Source organism: Poecilia mexicana, unplaced genomic scaffold (genome assembly GCF_051168715.1).
Source record: "Poecilia mexicana isolate PSO_F unplaced genomic scaffold, ASM5116871v1 scaffold_7, whole genome shotgun sequence".
Lineage (NCBI taxonomy): Eukaryota > Metazoa > Chordata > Actinopteri > Cyprinodontiformes > Poeciliidae > Poecilia > Poecilia mexicana.
In genome coordinates, this window is record NW_028263376.1 from 13944113 (window position 1) to 13965759 (window position 21647).

Consider the following 21647-nt stretch of genomic DNA (forward strand, 5'->3'; position numbering starts at 1 on the left):
TTTAATCATTTCTGTCCAGCAGTGTCTCTGAATAATTATTGTCTAATTGTCAAAAGATTTACTTTCACAAGTGGAGCGTTACTCCACTATAATGCTCCATCTGAAGCATAGATGAAAGTCCTAGACCTTTTATTCTGAGTCATAAACAAATTATTTGACTAAATTAATCACATTTAATCACAGAGTTTAGTAATTTAAATTAATTCTGACGTTAATCTCAGAAATCTGACTTTTTCTGAGAAAAAAGGTCAGAATTCTGAGAAAAATACATTTGTGAAATTAAAGTAAAAATTCAGAAATTAAAGTCAGAATTCTGAGAAAAAATTCAGAATTCTGAGAAAAAAGTCAAGATTCTGTAAAAAAAAAAAAAAGGTAATAAACAATATTAACTGAAACAAATGGACTTTAAGCAAATAAATAGCTACAATGAATTATAAAGTAAATTGAAAAAAATAATAAAATGATAAAATTTAGAGACTGTTTTTATACACAATAAAAATTACCTGTATGCTAAACAGCTGCAGCATTATAATCCTGCTTTAAAACATTACATGAATGCCATCAGATTGTTAAAATGGCAACAGATTTATTTGGCTGCATAAAAACAAACTTTGTGTCTTATGTATCGTGATCTCGGTTGTGCTGTCAATCAGCTCGTATCACCGTTCAGGTTCACTATTATAATGTTGGCAAACAATCTGACTTAAAAGCCAATTCATTATATTGTTTGTTTTTATGTGGATATTGATTATATCATAGTGTTTATTTAATGTTGTACATAAAAACTGTATTGATTGTATATAATTTTAAATATTCCCATATATTGCAAGTCTTGGTTTTTATTGTTGTTTAACTGGCCACATAGTTTGTTTTAAAGAAGAAAAATATCTATGAATACATTTTTGTTCAAATATAAAAGTAATTTGTGTAAAAATTATCTGCATTTTAGTTTTAGCACTGTAGTTTTAGTTTTGCTAATAACTGTGTATATTCAGACTGAACATTTGAACATATGATCATAACAGTACACAGGAAAGGTTTCATCTGGGGAAAAAAAAGCCTCCAGATGAGTTTGTCAAGCTTTTTAAAGTTGAATATGAATTCAAAATTATTCCAAATAGGATTAAAGGAGCAGAGTCTCATCTCCGCTGCAGATTTCATTAAGTATTTTTGCTTTGTTGTGTTCTTAGGGACCATGGAAACATTTCCCCCATTTTGATTTGCGCCTGTGCATGCAGCACTTTTCCAGCCTTTGTGGTTTCCGTGGAATTACCGATCTGTCGTTTGGTTGCAGTAGATGCTTTGCATCTCTTAAGCTCCTCCTGTGATTTCACCCGCAGCGCCTCTTTAATCTTTAGCCTATACCGTGGAAGAGTTTTTACACGTTCCTGTTTATGTAATCACTGTTCCGTATAATGGCCATCTTTACAAATTAAGAAACGGGGAGCAAGTTGACGGGAAGATAAATAACAAATCTGACTGGTATGCTTTTGATGAGGCATCACTGACACATTCAAAGGCACAAAAAACACAGAGTAAAGTAGTGATGGTAGTGACTTGTCTACAGCTAAGTCTTTGCTTTTGTGAACAGTTTACATTACGATACAGAGGACGGACGCTCCTTTTTGGAGCCAAAATTCATCTGCATTGTTGCCAAACATCTCTTCCCACACTCAAAAACACCAAATCTTACCAAGTATTTTTGGTCTAATTTCTTCACTTGAAATAAGACAAAACTAACATACAAGTTCAACAAGATGTTAACCTTTGCAACTATGTCATTTAATCACTCGAGGCGCCATGATTGACCTCAGAAGTCATGGACGGGAATATTGAAGAGAGCTACTGAAATAGTTTTCCCAAGTTGTTTTCTCCAGTTTATTCATGGCTTCTACTTCTTTGAGTCAGCTAATTCGTTTGTGAGTGTAACACAAAGGTTGGAGCTCATAGATGGCGGTGTTTACAAAAGTTGCAAATAGCTAGCTTAGAAACCGACCCGTACCTCCTCTCTACTGATGTGTTGATCAATTTGATGCAGAGTTCACTATAAACTGTCCTCCACTTATGCTCTTCTGTTCCATTTTGATCCTTAAAAATTGGTCATATTTGAGCTTTAATGTGATCGAGCTCCATTACAGCTTCGTGCTCCATTACAGCTGTGAGCTCTAAGTTCACTGCATTCTTAATGTCTATACTCATTGTTACGGCCCAAGGCCTTTTCCTTTGGGTCTCTAGCGTCCATGTTTTGGACTCCTTAATTGGTGCTGATTGGAAGTGGAGGCAGCTGGCCAGTGTCTCCAGATGACGTCAGATCCACCTTAAGATGCACCACTTTCTTTGACTAAGCAGCTCATTCTTTTTGTCTCCCTGCCACTCTCTCCTCTTCTCCCTTTCTTCCCCAACCAGTTATGATTTTTTGTTAAATAAATTCCCTTTTAAGTTATCCCGGGTGTTGCTTCCCTTTCATTTGTTATGGTTTAAGAGCCGGACCATAACAAATTGGGGGCTCGTTCAAATTTATGTTAGGTTTGTTATGTTAGTTAATTAGTAAACATTGTTTGTTAATTTAACTGGGAAGCTAGTATGGAAATCTTGAGTTTAGTTTTGGGGAAATGTTTTTTGTTTCTTTTTTCTCTGGTTTGGGGTATGTTGCTTGTTTTCATCTCATCTGATGAGCTCACTGGTAAGTCTTGATTGTTGTCTGATTTGTGCAATTCATTATGTCTGATCTGAACTGGTTCCCCTGTAGGCCTAACGTGTCTCCCCTTTGGGATTCATGTGCTCAAAAACAGTAGTGCGAGATCATATGGTTGGAGCAGTTGTCTCGGGGGCACAGCCATAGTGTTGGGGGGGGTTGCCGATTTTCTGGTCGCCTTTTCCACTCTATTGGTATTTAGTGCGTAAGTACCCACCGTCCCTGATCTCTGAAGACTAGGGTTGAGCTAGAATGTTTCTGATAGGCAGTTAGAGGGGAGGTTCGGGTTGGTTGTTTTGCACAGATTGTCAGCAATTAAACTTTTGAAACACTGTTTTGTGATTAAGACTTTAGTCATGTCTGTGGAAGGACAGAGGACCTCCACTTATGCTCTTCTGTTCCATTTTGATCCTTAAAAATTGGTCATATTTGAGCTTTAATGTGATCGAGCTCCATTACAGCTTCGTGCTCCATTACAGCTGTGAGCTCTAAGTTCACTGCATTCTTAATGTCTATACTCATATATTCTCTTTGTTCAACAAATTAATGAAAATTTGTGGATTTTTATTAATCCCAAATTGCTGTGACGAATGATCCAGCTAAATACAATTATTGTAATTTTAAAGTTAATGAAAGTTGATGAAAATTAACTCAATCACAAAAACTTAATTTGCACTGCGTTTCCAGCTCTGCCACAAAATGACCTTTCAGTAATCTCATTGAGCTCAGGGGCCAGACGCTAACGACAACAGGGCAGCTGGTACCACTCTGTCATTCTGACTGAATTAGTTGAGCAGAACGGCTGCTTAACATCGTTCACTTCATCTCTGCATCGAAAAGATCCCGCAGACAAGAAAACTGCTCCTTTTATTGCACCCAATTTAAAATTAATATTGAAAAATGTTTGACTTTCCAGCTTTTTTCTTTGTTCTTTCAAGGAGGTAACTGTAATAATGCGTCAGGAATCCAGTGGATTATTTGTAGACAATCTCTTTAGCTATGACTGAAAATTGTTTTGGATTTATGTCAAATGAAATGGACACATAGATGTAAAAGAAAGAGGAAAAGAAAATCGGCAGGGTACAAACTTAAAAAGGAAAGAGAGAGATAAGAATAGAGGAGAAACAATGATAGAGAACAGAAGAAAACACACTTGAAGTCTGAAGGAGAGAAAAATACAGACCCAAGAAACCACTTTTAGCAAGACATTTTCCCCACATTATAAGTTCATTTATCTGCCAATAGAACAAGTACTTTTTCATTAATATTAAGGAATTATTTTCCTAAAACAAGTGCCTATTTCTAGCTGAAAAGTCACTTTTAAGTAAGTTTGTCTTATTACAAGTGTATTAAGAAATTTTCTCTAGAAACTAGACTAAAATTACTTGGTAAGATTTTGTGTTTTGCAGTGATAAACGTTTAAGTTCTAATCAACATTTAACACTGGAACTGGAAGACATTTTAAATATCCCACATAAATAAACAAAACAACAGAAATAACAAAAAAAAGAATTATGAAGTCGAAACAAAATTATCTCTAAAGAAAAAAAAAACTAATCGAGACCAATTTTTTGGTAGAAAAAATTATAAATTATGCAAATAGAAATTTATTGTGATTAATTGATTTATTGATTTATTGCTTATTACAACGGGCCACATGTTATAGCAAATGCACTGGGTGCAGTTGATGGGGAAATCCCATTATTGAGTTGAGTCCAGTCAAGAATACCTTTACCTGGAAATCCCCAGTTATATGATAAGCAAAACCAAGAAGTAGTAAAACTTTTGTCAAATCATCTTAAAATCATTAATATCTCATCATTCACTCTATGAAAATCATAGCTCACATGATCATAATGTCAAACGTTTGACCCAAATCAGTTCCTTTTGCCTTAAACTGTTAGAAAATGCAATTAGCTGTCTATAAAAACTCTTCACCTGACCTTGTGTACCAAGAGACTTCTAGACAGACAGAAAACACATAAATTAAAAAACCTCCTTTATTCCACTTCTTTTCTAACAATGGAGGCCTCTCCCTCTTCTCAAACCTGTGACTGATCTGTTTGGTTTGGGTTTTAAAGCTTCTTAGAGTTTACCACCAATCAATTACGTGTAACCTTGAATGTGATCGGCCGCCTTCGTTTCTTTAAGTTTACGCCTGCACACATGGATCCACGTATTTGTTTTCTACCTTCATCATGACTGCTCAAGACAAAGGTCTCCTATGCAAACACGGCCTGTGTGTTTGGTCATAGTCCACCTAATGAGGCTTTTTCAGCTCGCCACCCTGTTTGCTGTTTCACCGTTTCTCTTGAGAGGAGCTATTTGGCTGGCGGTCCACTGCGTACGTGCGGCTCACTACGAACACGAGCCTGCAGTCCCTCCACCTCCTGTTGTCACAGCAGTCTCTCTGCCCACCAACTTAATCCCGTCAGCTGCGGATGAGCGGGCCGATAAGTAAAGTGGACGCCACCTGAGGCTGCAGTTGTCTGTTTCCCCAGTCATCCAGTCGTTGCTTTTTGAGCATCCGTTCCTCTCTGTGGCTCCCTTACGCCTGGGAGTGAAACGTCTTGCCATTCATGTCGTTGTCTAGGAGATCGCCTGGTCTCATGAAAGGAGGAGATGTATCGATAATACTGCAGGGTCTTCACCAGAACATCAGCTGATCTGTCGACACCATCATCTGTCCTGTTTCCATCTCTCCTTTCATCCTTCTTTCTTTCATTTGTTTGTTTTTCTTTTGTTCTTTCTTTCAATCCTATCTTTCTCTTCTTCCTTTCTTTCTAACTTCCTTCCTTTCATCTTTGCATTCCCCTTCCTTCGTCCCTTCCTTTCTTCCTACCCTTCCTATTTTTCCTTCCTTCATAACCTTCATTCTTTCCTTCCCTCCTACACCCATTTTCTTCATCCTTTCCTTCCTTGGATTCTTCCTTTCTTCCCTCTTTCTTACCTTGCTTCTTTGCTTCCTTTCTTCATCCTTTCTCTCCTGTCCTTCCTTCCTAACATTCTTGTTTCTGATCTTTTTTCTTACCATTTTTCCTCTGTTCATTCATTCATTCATTCTTTCCTTTCCTATATTCCTTCTTTCTTTCCCTTTCCCTTTTTTCTCCATCTTTCCTTCTACATCACACGTCTCAATGTGGGACATCTCAGGTCTTCTAGCTTTCAGGAATCATTTAGACTCAAACACAGACAAAAAACATTCTTCAGCTGCATCAGTGTAAAAACTAAAGCCAAGAGTCAAAAGTTATGATGCAATTCCAATATTGACCAATCTAGTTTCCCAAGACTCTCTTCAAATACCTTTTGAGCAGAGGTAAGTGGAGAACCCAAAGATTTTTGACATTTTGAGCTCTAGTGGACCCCAAACTATTACCTCTACCACCAGTAAAAACCTCATTAATGTTGTCAAAGTGTTCAGGCAGTGATTTGCTGTTTCCCACAGGAGTTGTATTTAAGTATATTATGTCATTTGTTGTGGCATCAACCTGCAACCTCCATCAGTAACAACATGAAAGCCATCTGCATCATTTTTGACATGGTAGCTGTCATTCTAATGTAATGGGTGCTATGTGTCGAGACATGAACGCGGGACCTCTATGCATGTCCTGCGGTGTTTGGCAGCAGTGCTGGCAGCGGCTCTTTGGGTTCTGTGGGTTAAGGCGTGGTTCTCGTGTGGCATGTTCCAGCGCATCCTGGAGATTATTTATTGTATTGAGATGCGGTTAGCTTGGAGGGTGGATTTGGTGCTATTTGCAAGTTTGTCATGTTCTTCTAACGTGTCATGAGTAGTTTTTTCAGTTGCAACCCATTAGAGAAAATTTACGCCTTGTTCCCACTGTTTTCTGTCAATTTTTGTTCTGATTAAGTTGTCAAAGGTTTGATTACGCCTACTTTCCCTCCCGTTATAGTGAGTTCAGGTATTTTATGAGACACTGCTACATATTCCATCAAATTTTCTTGGTGCCTCTGATTATTTTCTTAAGCTGCCCTTTGAGGCTTGATTTGACTAAGCACTGCAGTAAAGTTTGATTTATGGAAGACTCACCTCTGCAACTTGCTGGGCAGCCACCATTTAACTTGTTCTGGCAAAGGAGATTCACTGGCTGATGACATGCCATATTCCACTCAAGCTACTACAAAAAGTTTTGTAAAACTGCATGCCAATGATTCCCAATCATTTTAATCTAATAAAAAATGTTTGATTATGTCAGAACAGAAATCTTTTGTTTAACTTGTGCACAACTGACAAGTGAAAGAAATAAATTGTTTGTGAACCTCAGAACATTTTTAGATTGTTGGATTTAAAATTGTGGCACAGCTACCAGTCGGCTGTCTTCTGTGCTACTCGGTCTTTTAGAAATGATGATTTATAAGGTGAATATTACATTAATTGTGGAGCGTAGAATGAATCGGGAACAGCTCTGGTGGCTACCTGAGCTGTGTTAAATTACTTCTGATGTTTAAACTTGGATTTGATGAGGATGTTGGACCAAACGTAACCGTAATTGAGTTTAAAGTTTGAAAAGCTGAGAGATTTGCTAATTGATTTCTTCAGTAGCCAAGCTAACTGTTTTTGGTAATGTTATACAACCAGGAGTCCTGACAGGGAAAAGTCCTTCTGTTAATCTGATTCCGTTTGCATGTGTTAACAAATTACAGAACTGCAACGCTGTTCTGCCTGCGCTTGTCTTTCTTTATCCCATTGCACAGTCTGTCATCTGGAGGTATTCCCTTGTATTCATAGTCAGCACTGTGGTGGAAGTTCCAGTTTCAAATCTTCAGTTTGTTTGCTCTCCACTCTCTCCTACACAGGTGATTGTGAGCCATGTTTCCACAGAGGTGTGTGGAGATTAACCTTGTTTTATAACAGTCTTGGCATTGATCACCTAAAAATTCACTGACTTTGCTGCATAGTCAAAGAGATGGTTAAAAAAAACATACCATACTTTGCATTTGTATTTAAAAAACTTTAAAGTAAATTGGAATGGATGCTATTTTATTTTAAGCTCTATTAATATGAATACTTAACATCTCTTTGGGGTTTTATTAATAAATATTAACTGAAAAGTGTAAAAAACAGGATGAGCTTTTGACAATGACATTGTATCTTCAAAAATGTAGCAGTTTGGTCAGACAGCGACGTGATGTCGTCGTTGAATTGTTTACCTTATTGTAGCTCCTTTAGCAACATGAAAGGAGTTGTTTCACAACGTAACTTTTATGTCTTTATTTCTAGAGCCGCGTGTTGCATATGTTTCAATATTGACCGGAAACTATAACTGCAGTTTTAGGAAGCGAGGCATCATCACACCATGTGTGAATAGTCATTATAGTGATTTAAGTAGACAGTTACAACTTTCACTGTTGTTTTTAAAATAAACCAAAGCTGCCTGTGAATAGTAAAATCTGTTAATGCTTGAGACACCGTCTAGAAACTTTTAAATCCACCAACTTTGAAAGTTCTAATGCCATATATACTTTAATTAGCATTAATAAATGGTGCTTCTAAATTTGCTATTTTTCAGACGCCAGTCAGTTGTGTGTCTAGTAGCATTGCATTTTTGTATTTCAGCTTCCTAAACTCTTTGAGATATTTTAGATGAGCTCTGCAAAAAAAAAAAAAAAAAATTGGAATTGGGAGATTTTCTGTAAATAATTTAAAGTTAAGTTCCACATGAAAATACTGAGCTGTGAATATGCTGGGGTCCACTCTCGGATAAATCAGCCCTAATTTGCATTTTGGATGTTTGAGGCTTAATTATATTCATAGAAACGACTCTTCTGTGCTGCAGCTTCTTAAAGTTTTGAGTCTTCTCTCAGTAACAGCTGTGATTAAAGACTTCTTTTTCCAGGACAAACTAATAGCACGTTCACAAACCAGAAATAAAATCCATTTAGCTTTTTATTTGATACTCTGGTCAGCCTGAAAGTCGGTCATTTCAAGTCACCTTCTGGTTTAATTTTAGAGCATCCTGAAGCTATCTTGCAGTAGTTACTTGCATTTGTTAATGTTTCTATTAACATTTATGAATCCTTGTTTTATCATTGCAGTTTTTCTTGAAAATGTAGTCGTTAAAATGCAGACGATCAAATTATTTTTTAGGATTTACTGACTTTTTTCCATGACTTTTAATTATTACCAAAACATTTTGGTGTTTTGGAGTGCCATATAAATGCCACAACAGAAATCAAAAAAAAAATTTTGCTTAAGCAAAAGGTTTTAAGTGAAATCTCCTAATTTTAGTTTCGCCTTCCTTTAAGACTTTATAGGTGTGACAGGAAACCAGCAGGACCTCTCTCTGGGTGTTGCATCTGTCTCCCAGGTAGCAGCTCAACAAAACAAGGCCTTGCACATTACCATCACGATTCTCACCTGTCAAAATTAAAGGAGCGAGACGGCAATAGAAAAAGAGAGGGAGCGAGATTGTTGGCTATACCAGCGAGGCATGCTTCGCTCAAGGCTACATCTTTCTTTCAGCTCGCTGGTCTCGCTCTCTGTTACTCAGCAGCAAGAAGTAAAGAAGAAAGGTGTGACTAAGAGCTCACCACACTGAAACTCTTTCCTCCTCTCCCTAAAGAAAAACAGTTGTCCAGGCATGAAAGTACAGCGGGTTAAGGAGACACAAGGGTACATACGGAAAGGGCAGTCTGCAACAAAAAAGCAGAGGATAATGTTGTAACCTGTTTTGGCTCTGGGGAATGTGAAAAGATTTAATTTTTGTGCAGAGAAAATGGTTAAATAATGATTTTGTGAAACCTAGTTGGTTGCTGTTTTTTGGGTTTTCTTCCATTTTTATTATGATCTATTAAAAAAAAAGAATAAAATTTCCCTAAGATCTTTTTGTCCAAAAAAATGAATGCATTAATTCTCATAAATGACCTATTTTACTTTGTTGAGATTTTGTTTGTATCTTTTTTGTACCAAGAGAGACAAGTTGTGGCCAATAGAGTTATGTAACGGTAGCCGACATAACTACCGTTATGTAGTTATCATTATCATCATAATGATGATAATGATTATCATCATTATAATCATTATTATAATGATGATAATGATTATCATCATTATAAGGCGCAATTATCCTGTAAGGCCAAGTCACTTTACTGTATATGTATTTTCTACATAAGCTGTGATCATTTAAATGTCAAGGTTCTCTAACTGGTTTCCCCTTAGGGCTTAAGTCATGTCAAAATATTTGTATGAAACACTTACTTGTTTCAAAAAAACGTGCAGCTAAGTAGGATACATTTAAAAATGTAGAAAATACTCAGGTGTATGTGCATAAAACAGACTATTTCAAAGAAATTAGAAAAACTTCAGTGACGTTACCATTTATTGAGTTTGTTTGGAGCAGTGATTGTTATAAATTATCAGGTCTGCTGGGAGGAAGAATCTTCTGTAACGCTCCTTCGTTCACCAAGGATGGAGCAGTGAAGGGGCTCTCCATTAAGCCGACTGGCGTCAGAGAATTTGAGAAAGGAAAGACCAAAGTTAGCTCATGCCGAGACTATAACCTCATTAACCAGGTCCAAGTAACTTGCTTTATTGCTCTTAGCGGTGCAGCTGCATTACGCATCTCCTCCTGCTGTGGATATAATTAAAAGGAAGCAGCTGAAATGAGCCATCCATGAACTTCACAGCAGTAAATACAGTGCCATGATGACCAGGCCCTTTGCCAAGAAAGATGCACCTGAGCTGGGCTTCCCAGCTGGGAGAAGCACACACGCCTCCAATTTGCACAGATAGGCTGGTTGCTGGGAGACAGAGTGCAAGTTGTGAGTTTTTAATGTGCAAAATATATCTATTATTGTACTCAGTGATGAGAAGTGCAAAGAGGATCTGATAAGATTAAAAATGTAATCTTATAAGAGTTGCAGTGACTCCCAAATAACTACTCCAGGCTTCAGAGCCTTGGTTTGATCAGCTCACTTCAGTGAAAATCACATTTTGAATTTTGTGCGCTCGATTCCTTTGACTATGTGATATGTACATTTTACTGTCCCAGGTTAAAACTTTTGGTTTTGCACTTAAAAGTGAGTAGCGCTTTGCTCAAGGCCATTATTGTTTATTAAGAATGCATTTCTAGCCAGTTTTTCAAAATAAAAGAAGCAGAATAACACATTTTATTCTAATGAGACTACTCAAGGATCTTAAAATGACTTGGTGTGGATGTAGCTGTCAAATGACCAGGTCAGTCGTATTATTATATTGGGAGGTTTTGGAGAAACCAGCCATGATTATGTTTGTACGGTGAGAAAATGTTTCTAAATGTTTTTTAGGGTGGTTTAACTATTGCTGTTACTTACAATTACTTAGCTAACATTGCACAAAAGAAGAAAGTTGGTTTTCTCAGAAAAGGTTTTGTCAAACATGGAACTTCTTTAACCCAGATGATTAAACTCTTTCCATGGGGTGTGTCCATTAAGTGTCTGGCTAGTGACAAGCACTCCCAGGTGGGGTTGCACACTCAGAAAGACAAAGGTGTAATATACCGGCGATTTTGTCCACCCCCCATCTCATCTGTCATCTCAGCCTTTCACCAGGGGCTGTTTTCATTTCTGGGTACTCACTCTCAAATACCGATGTTGAATGGAAACATTTCTCAGCCTAAAGGCTTTGTGGTTGCTCAGCTGCCCTCCTGCTCATCCAAATCCTCCCGTCTATAATAAAATAGATTAAAATAGCCTGGAAAGTAGCAGTATTATGATATACATCCCTGTCCGTACTTGTAGGTAAGTCACCGTGGGCGTTTTGGTGGGGATTTTACTGGGTTTGGACGCTTCAATTTATCACAGTGCCCACTCATTTAGGAAGCACCTGCAAAAGCTAGCTGTGTGGGTAAATCTCTGCGTCAGTCTGGTTCCCTTGGAGGAGGTAAGTCATGAAGTTCAAGTTTGATCAGGTGTGTTTTCCATTAAACCTGAACTCAGAGAATGAGCTGAATCTTAGGGATAGTCCTGTGTTCAAAACAAGGGAAAATATGATTCTTATTCCCATCACCACCTGGCTGCCTTGTCCTTTTGTTTCACCTGACACAACGCCATTGGAAAATAACACTCCTATTACCTTAAGTTGCTTTTGATGACGTAACATACACTATTTGTTTAATAGATAAGCCTGATTTCCTGGGGAAAATTTTGGACATGTTGGCAAACGAACATACTAACAATTCTGCAGACCACACACATTCTGGACACAAATGGTTTACATTTTGACCTCCAGGTTGAAGTGCTACAGAGCTTGGTTTGCAGAAACCAGCCACCACAGGGAGCTTTAAGAAGGGAAATATTTGGTGTACACACTGCAAAAACACAAAATCTTACCAAGTATTTTTTTAGTCTAGTTTCTAGTATAGGTAACTTGGTACATGTAAAATAAGACAAAATTAACTTAAATGTAACTTTTCAAAAGTAAATACATCTGCCAGTGAAAAAATTAATTTTTCCCATATTATAAGTTAAGATATCTTGTTCCACTGGCAGATTATTTCACTAATAACTAGTATTTTTCCATAAATGTTAAGGAATGTTTTACTTAAAACAAGCTAACAATAATAAAGTTTAGTGTTGTCAAATTTCAGTACATTTTCCCCATGTAATTATTGACATAAGTTTTTGGATCTTGCTGAAAGGTTATCTGAAAGCTAGTTTTGTCTTATTTGAAGTGTATTGAGATATTTGCTCCAGAAACTAGACCAAAAATACTTGGTAAGTTTTTGTGTTTTTGCAGTGCATGATCCTTGTAAATGAAAACTTACAATCTCCATATCAAGACCTTGTTTCTGGTTACTGGAAACACAGTAAATAATTACAACCTTTGTCGTATTAAATTGGTGCACCTGACTATGGAAAAATAAATAAAACCTCATTTTTTTCTTTTCTCTGTGACTCTCTCTCAGCTCCTGGAATATGTTGGCAAAGGAAAGAGCATCATGGACGTTGGTTTGGCTCAGGCCCGCCAGCCACTCACCACCCGCTGCCACTACTATGAAGTGGAGATAGTTGATGCTGGGGAGAAGTGCTACATCGCCTTGGGCTTGGCAAGAAGGGTGAGCTGTCAAAGTAAATGCTTGGATAACTTCAGACACACCTGTGCTCAGAGGGGTACTCTCCGTACTCTCCTTTTCTTTAGCATTTGGCCGTAGCATTTTATTTCTACTTAGTGCAACAGAGTGAAAACAGTGTAGCTCAGCGGAGTTTAGTTATGCACATTTCTTCTTCCAACACCATAAAGTCTTCCTCAGACTTCCTTGTGGGAAATTTTTGCTTTCCATTTCCAGGAAATGGAATTCTCTCCTTTCACATAAATAAAAAGCTGATTTGATGGAGACAAGATGTTGATCATAAAACCTTTTGCACCATGTGCCAAAATCAGCACATTGAAAACACTCATAAATCCTTATTCCTTATTTAAGTTAGTTTCTTTTTACAACTGCAAAATAATTTCAAATATTCTAATTAACAAACAGAAAAGGACAAATTATTATAGCTGGGATATAGGATTGAATATGTTTACCTTAAAAAGAAAGCTGCACAATTTCCTTATTTGGTTGAAGGTTTTGCTGGTCTTCACTGCAAAAACACAAAATTTTACCAAGTTTTTTTAGTGCAAATATCTGAGTATATTTGAAGTAACACGAAACTAATTTAAAAGTAACTTTTCAGCAATGTATATTGTTTTAACAAAAATAATAGATTATAGCACAGGAAAAATGTCTTCTTTTAAGTGAAACAATTTGCTGAAGGAACTAGTACTTTATTAAGGAATTTTTGACTTAAAACAAGCTCATATTTCTTGCTGGAAAGTTACTTGTAATTTAGTTTTGTCTTATTTCAACTGTTCTAAAAAAGTAGATAAAAATACTTGGTAAAATTTTCTGTTTTCTGTGCAAAATGACTGACAACACTTGCGGTCTGATGAGACCAAAATTAAACTCTTCGGTGTGACTGGCAGGCATAATGTTTGGATGACACCAGGCACAGGTCAGTGCCATCTCTACAGTGAAGCATGGTGGTGGCAGCATCATGCTTTTGGGTAGTGAGGGTAGTTGTCTTGGTGGTTTTGATTTAAAAAACAAAAACAAAACAAGCATATCAATGTGCATGCAGTGAAGTAGCTCTTTACCACCACACCAGAAGCAAAGTTTTTATCTTATAGATAATTAAATTAAACTAGATGAGTGCTTCTTATTAAAATATCCAGAATGTTGTAAAAAAATGCAGAAATATCTCAAGATCTGAGTCTATAAATCTCGACTGAAAGTATTTACTCTTAAAGTGAAGAATAATTTAGAAGCTGATAACTCAGATAAACAAACTGCACCAATAGCAAACAGTGATGTGAATAAGCAGCCACTTGAATTAAAGGAACAGTTCACTCTTTCTTAGAAGTCAGAGCAGACGTCTTTGTGTTTGATTAAAAGTCAAAGCCACGTAATTTCTACGAAGTTACCCAACTAATCACAGAAATGTCGCTTTTTGTCATCTTCACAAACAACTTCTTTGTTCTTTGAAAGCTAAACACACACATTCACTGCTTGTATTTTAATGTTTACTTTAGGTTACCTGCAGCCATTCCTTCGAGCTTAGAGCTCAGCACTATTTTACTTTATTAATTCTCGTGGTCCTTTTCCTGCTACATCTGGCTCCTATTATAAAGCCATCAAGGAAAAGTGGCGTGAAAGTTGCAAAACAGTTTCCAGGTTTTCCAAGTAATCCGTTTCACCCAGCATGCAAACAATACAGGCTGGAATCTTAACACAAATCACTTTCCATTTAACCAGGAACTCCCTGCCGCTGTTTCTGCTGGACATGTTGACTTAAGGCTTTTTTTCCCTATTTTTTATTTTTTTATTTTTGCTGCTTAACTTTCTGAATAGACGTGGCCAGCTCAGCCTTTGGAAATATTGCAACAAAGGTTGACAGATAAATTTGTACCACACATTCATGCAGGAGTCAGAGCAAGCTCCAAATGATCCAGACTTTCCTACCCATTCCCCCACCCCTAACACCCCCTCACACCATTATCTTGTCAAATTGACAAATACCTGCTAACCTGAAGCCAGTTTCACTCATTAAGTCAAACAATGCCTATCCCAGTCCTCCACCCTAAAGCCTAATTACTCATGGACTCAACTGACAGCTCAAATGGGTTTGGTACGGTAAGGAGGAATTGGAAATAATTCAATGACCTGCCATTCAAAAATACAACCTCTTCCATTTTATTTCCATATCTCCAGTTGCAATAAACTAATGCTTTCTATGATTTGGCAGTGTGAATACCCTGAGCCCTCACATCCACAGCTCGGTGTTTGCTCATGCAGAAGTTCAGGTTTCATCCAGATCTCGTTGAGAAGCAGCAGGAAGGTCCCGCTCTCCGCTATAAATAAATACCTCTTTGACACCTGTGTAAGAGCGAGGCTGCACATGAGGCAGAACAGGAAGATGAAGTGCCATGTGGAAATGGGTTTTGTTTACGGCACGTTAAGCGTTTCAAATGAGGCTGCAGGCAAAGCACTGAGGTCGCACTTGTTCAGTTGAAACCAGAAGTTTACATACACTTCCTCAGAATTTAGTAGTGTTTATTTGGCACTTGCAACACTGCAAAAACACAACATCTCACCAAGTAATTTAGTATAGATTCTTGTGCAAATATTGTAGTTTACTCTCATTTCAAGTGTACTAATTTAAAAGTAACTTTTCAGCAATATATAGGAGCTTGTTTTAAGTAAATGATTCTGTAATATTGATGAAAAGATACTCTTTCCACTGGCAGATTATTTCACTTTTAACAATGAAATAATCTGCCAGTGGAACTAGTACTTTTTCATCAATATTAATTAACTATTGACTTAAAACAAGCTCCTATATTTTGTTAAAAAGTTACTTTTGTCTTATTACAAGTGTACTAAGATATTTAAACTAGATACTAGACCAAAAAACTATACTACGATCCAGGAGCGCCATTTGTTTTTTGGGGCACTGATTGACTGGAAAACTGTTGATGCTAGTAGTTCTTGGTACCACAGGTGAGTGGTGGAACAGCTTGCTCAAAGAGTTGGTTTGACACACCGCAGTGTGAAACAGAACTGCAGTAGCTGAAAATGAAACAAATGTTGGAATTTTGGTCTCCAATCGAACCGGATCTACTGGAATATTAGGTGTGAAAACACTCTGAGTGTTTCTTTCCTCTGCGCCATCGAAGACATGGTACTACCATGACATGAGTTGCACCAAAGTTGGTTCTAAAATGCAGCGTTAAGCAGTAGGCATGTCACTTTAAGCAATAAATCAATGAATTGCACAATAAATTAGAACAAGCTCAATAATTTCCATTTTCATGATTTATTGATTTCTCTTTTCTCTCTATCAAAAACTGGATGATGAAAGTCTTCAGTCTGGTGCTTTGGTCTCTACTAAGCTACTCCCCTTTTGTTTACAGAGACTTCATTATTTATTTTATTTGGTGTTAGGTTTATTTATTTTGGATATTTAAAATGTCTTTCAGTTCCATTGAAATGTTCAGTAGAATTAGAAGTTTATTGATCATTGACAATATTTTCTTGCTTTATTATGCCATTATTACCATTATATTACTTTAAAATTGTCTCAAAACAACAATATTGACATTTATCACAATAACCTCTCAATTCTCAACATTGAGACAACATTTTTCAAAGCATTACAACAACAAGAAACAATAGTAGTATCCTTAGCATGAAGTTTGCTTTCATGATTTCAACTGGAGAGTACTCAGTGTTTGGACATGATGTTGTGTTTGAGCAATAGTTTGGATAAAATTACACGGCCTAATCTTCCCTGCGATCCTTATCTGCAATCCTGTCAGCAGCAGAGCAAATTAAGTAAGTTGTCTGTTTTTCTTTTTCCGCCCTGCATCCATAAAACTTTAAGGAAACGCCAACACAGATGCTTACAGATCAGAGAGTCATTGTTATGCTGTGGGGGCCTGGAGGTTTTAGCCTGATGACATGAGGCTAAACAAACAGACCTGCATTAGTTCTCCACATGGTCCTTGCCCAACCCCTATAAGTTTGGCACGTACAAACAGAGCCCACTGCTTCACCCTCCCATATAGTGTTCCTTCGGCACACACAACATGCTCTCACGTCTGTGGTAATACCTGGCTTAAGCTTTATTTTTAGACCCCTCTGTGATATGTCAGTGTGATAGCTGCAGTCGATGATTTGTATCTCCTTCCACATGGTTTTCCTCTCAGCCCGCACCTTCACTGTCACAGGTTTTTCCCCTCGACCTGTTTACTCTTCCACAGTGTGGAAAGCTCAGATTCCACTTAGATGGGATGACCTGATATTGGAGGTCCTGCTCCACCAAGCTGTGGATGCCACCCAGGACTTCCATTCTTTTGCATTCCTTCTAGCAAACAGGTGTCGGACTGGTGTCGGACAAATCATCTCCAGAACAAAAGCCAAAGCCAATGGGACAGTGTCATTATCCACAGTGAGATGTGTCCAGTACCTACATGGCCCGAAAGGCCAGGTTACGGTTTCCAAATGCACACAGGGACAAAGAAACTTCATTTCTGGAGAAACTTCCTTTATTTTGATGAAACTAAAGTGGAACTGTTTGGACATAACCACCATTGTTATCTTTAGAGGAAAAAGGACGATGCTTCTGTCATCCTAACTGTGACACACGGCGGTGGCAGCATCTTATTGTGAGGCTGTTTTGCTGAAGGAGGAACTGGTGGACTTCATAAAATAGATGTCACCATGAAGGAAGAACATTATGAGTAAATATTGAAGCAACATCTAAAGGAAGATTGGTTTTCCAAATGGACAACAACCCTCAGCTTCGGGCCAAAGTGGTTAAAAAGTGGCTTAAGGACAATAAAGCCAATTTTCTGGTGTGGCCACCACAAAGCCTTGTGGGAAAATTGGAAAAGGTGTGTCTAAGAGAGGCGGCCTTCAAACTTGACTCAGCTCCACCGGTTCTGTCAGGAGGAATAGTCCAGAACTCCAGCAACTATTGAGAGAAAGTAGTTGAAGGAAACCCAAAACATTTGATCCAATTCATATGTTTTGCTGAGGAGGCGTATGTAAACTTCTGAATCTTCCTCTCATTTATATAGCTTTTGGAAAATGGAAGTAATTTTGGTGATTCCAAGTGACCTAAAGCAAGAAAATTTTGGTCTGATTAAACTTCAGGCATTGAGAAAAAAAGATGGATGTGTCTTTTTATTCAGTGTATTTAAACTTCTGGTTGGGTTTTTCTGCACCTATAGAGAGTTCTTATTTAATGCATAAAGCACATCAAGACAGTAAAGTGATGTTCACAACAGTTACTACAATGATGGTGATGAAAACAGACATTTAATAGCTGGTTAGAGTTCTGCGGTCTGAACAGAATCATTATCGGATTTTCAAACCTTTTTTTTTTTTTGTTTTTCTTGAACCATTTCTCCAAATTACAGATTATATTGGTGTCTCAATCAGTTTTGCAAACTCTTGAGACGCTGCTCTTCTCCACATGGAGAGCCGGAGGAATCGTTGGGCTTGTGGTTAAGAAGCAGCAGACTTGGAGGATGAAGAGGTTTCAGGGTTGCAGCTGCATTCCTGTGTCTTCTTGTCTTTGTCTACTGATGTCTTACTCTCTCTTCTGTCTTTATGTCTTTCTTTTTTTCTTTGCATTTCCATTTCTTGTTAACAGATTCCCTGCCCTGTTGTTAGATAAAATCCATGACGTTCCCTTGAAATGTTGGCGGCCTTAATTGTAATTATTTAGTCATTCTTTTGTTGATTTTCCATCCCAACACAAGTGCTAATAATAATAATAATAATAATTTCACCTGTCTTCTTTGTTTTTGAAAAATTAGTCTAACTTCTCCAGCTTTTCTGGATGTTTGGTTAATTATTTTCTTTCCATTTGGCCATCCTCTATGTCTGACTTATCATAACACAGAAATGAAAGGTCTTTTGTAGGCCTCCTGTTCCTGTTAATAATAAAATAAGTGCAGTAGAGTTTACTTAACAGTGAGGACAGAATGGAAAGAAGTAAGTAATCGTTTAGAAAAGAGGGCCAAATGGAAGATGAAAGATCATGAAGTCATTTCCCCGTTAATCTTTCCTCTTGTTCAGTGGTGTGTTTTTACAATAATAGAGGTGCAGCCTAGAAAACAGATAAAAATCGCTGGTAATTACCTCTGAGTCATCCCTTGATCTTATCCACAAGTGGGCCGATGGTTATTTCTCTTGGTAGAGAAGAAGCACTTATCCTGCATATATTTGATGATGGAAACAGAGCAAGGCGATCTTGAGTCGGAGTAGTTGGTTATAGACTGAAATCAGTTTGCAAATGGTGCAGATGGTGTCCAACATCTGTCCTCGAGGAGCGGTGTCCCACTGATTTTACATGTTTTGCACCTGAATTACCTAAATTAAGTCAAGTTTATTTTCACTTCATATTTCAGCATCAAGGCAATTAAAAGTGCTTCACATCATAAAAACATCCTACAATCATAATTTATGAGACAAGCAATAAACAATACATTTTGTAAAATGTCGTCATCCAGATCACCAAGGAAATGTATATGAAATGTATTTTATCAATGTTTCAGTTGCTTTGAATCAAATTCAACTCTAAACAGGTAGGTTTTTAGTCTTGTTTTAAAGGAAGTCAGTGTTTCGGGTGTTTTTCAGTTTACTGGAAATTAATCCAGATTAGAGGAGTTTAAAACCTGAAAGCTGCTTCTCCACGTTTGGTTCTGTAGACCAGAGCAAGAAGACCTGAGAGGTCTGGAAAGTTGAGACAACCCTGGGGACATTAGTCCTTTAATCCTGGAAATGATCTTCAAATGATAGAAGGCCGACTTTTTAACTGTCTTTATGTGGTTCTGAATGTTCAGAGTCCATCAGGCCTAGTTTCAAACCCATAATCCCTTTTTCTACCAGACTATTAGTAGATTACAGAAAAAGCAGGCATCAGATGCATTGATACAAGGATGGTTTGAAATGATGAAGGAGCCAAATGACTGGCGCTCTCATATCTTCTAAGGGTGCAGAACTCTACAGTGACCATTTCTTTCGTTTTTCATTCAGGATTATCCCAAGAACAGACACCCTGGGTGGAGCCGAGGGTCCGTCGCCTATCATGCAGGTGGGACTTTCTCATGATTTCTTTCCAGCTTGAGGAATTTCATTCTTATTCCAGTTTAAGAGAAATGAATGAATCAGACTTCCTTTAAACGTCTGAGGATGCTGTTAGATTTTGTTGCTTCCACAATTAAAGAGTAAATTAGGACAAACCTACGACTTTTAAATCACAAGCTACTAATAAAACATAAAGTGATAATCTTTTCCAAGCTTTCTGGTTTACTTTTACATAGATGGGAAATAGAATCGCATCGACTGATTGACACCTAAGTGCACTCAAATCAGGTTTTAGTTGCTGGACTAAAACTTGACTAAATACAGCAGCTGTTTTCAACTGACCTTGTTTTTATCAAAAATGACTTAGATAATTATTTTAAGAAGGTGACGATATCCAAAAACAATTAGAAAATTGTAATATATTGTCCTATTCCTACAAAAAAAGAAAATAAAATAGCCCATCCTTAGTCTATTGTTGAGTAGGTAAAATAAAATGCATATAAAAAAACATTTTTGGTGATTTTAGTTTTAAAATTTTTTTTGAGCCATGAATACTTTTGAGGCAACAATTTTGGCCCTCATGACAGAAGCTACGTTCACACTGCAGCCTGAAGTGACCCAAATCTGATTTTTTTTCCTCTTAATGCGACCTGTATTTGACCTTTCCTGACAGCCTGAACAACACAGATTGGGTATTTTCGAAGGCTACCCATGCTACTTCAATATGTGGTCCATATCTAATACATATCTAATACATGTCTGATCTTTTCAAATATGAAAGGAACGGCCAGGATTCATCCGATCTCAACAAACATCTCTATTCTGCCCCCTGATATCCATAAGCGGGAAGAAAAACAGCCATGGCGGACCAAATGAGGACTAAGTTGTTAATGTGCTGGTTCTGGTCGGACAACAATATACACTCCTTCATAAGCATCCACATTTACTTCTGCAATCGTGAACATTTCTTCTTCTTCTTCTTTTTATGGCGGTTAGTAAAACTCTGAGCACGCTAAGTGTGACTTTAATGACTTTATATCTTTTGGGGTTCACACAGGAAATCACAAACAAGTCACAAATATTTTGAAGTGTGAACGACCACGCAAAAAAAAGTTATTTCTCAAAAAATTGGAATTGAGCTTTAAAGCCTGCAGTGTGAACGTAGCCAAAAAGTTAGCACACAAACGTTTAGATGGAATCCTATCAATGAACAACTTCACAGGAATGTTGAGGTCTCTAACACAAACAGCTGGAGAGAAAAAAGAAAAGATATTGTCAGGTTGAGATGGTGATCATATCTGGGAAAGCTTGGAGTAAATAAAACCCGTCGTGAGTCATCTGTATTGTCAGAGTTTGTTCTCGTTTCCTGCAGATCTTTGAAGATTATCTCTGTAGGGATCTGAATAAAACATCCACAGCTTCCCATCCCAGGCTTCAGCACCCTTCACTCTCTGAGCTGTGAGATTAGCTGCCGTGATATGGAAGAACCTCATAGGTGGCTGTTATTATTCTGAACAAGATACTCTTCGTACCCTTTATCTCACAATCAGAGGAGGGTAGAAAACCCAAAAAGTTATACTCAAGGAAGAGAATTACTACTTCAACATAGTTGTACTCAAGTAAAAGTAAAAAGTATCTATCCAAGATAATTTAAAAAGTATTTAAGTAAAAAGTTTACTGTTAAATTATCAATCATTTAACATTTAAAAATTACATAATCAGATGGACCAAAATATAGTTAAGTGGAAACTTTGGTATTTTAAGGATGAAAATGACAAGTAGCAAAAAATAATAAAATCAGGCAAAATACATTTTTTCCAAAT

The 21647-nt window shown here is 37.4% G+C and overlaps 1 protein-coding gene across 1 annotated transcript in view; it reads left to right on the top strand.

Annotated features, from left to right (window-relative positions):
• Window positions 1-21647, top strand: part of spryd3 (SPRY domain containing 3) — a 49833-nt gene that overhangs the window by 9603 nt on the left and 18583 nt on the right. Inside the window, exons 7-8 of the mRNA XM_014991917.2 lie at window positions 12598-12747; window positions 19774-19831. Coding sequence (XP_014847403.1) covers window positions 12598-12747; window positions 19774-19831 — 208 coding nt within the window. The remainder of the gene's footprint in view (window positions 1-12597; window positions 12748-19773; window positions 19832-21647) is intronic.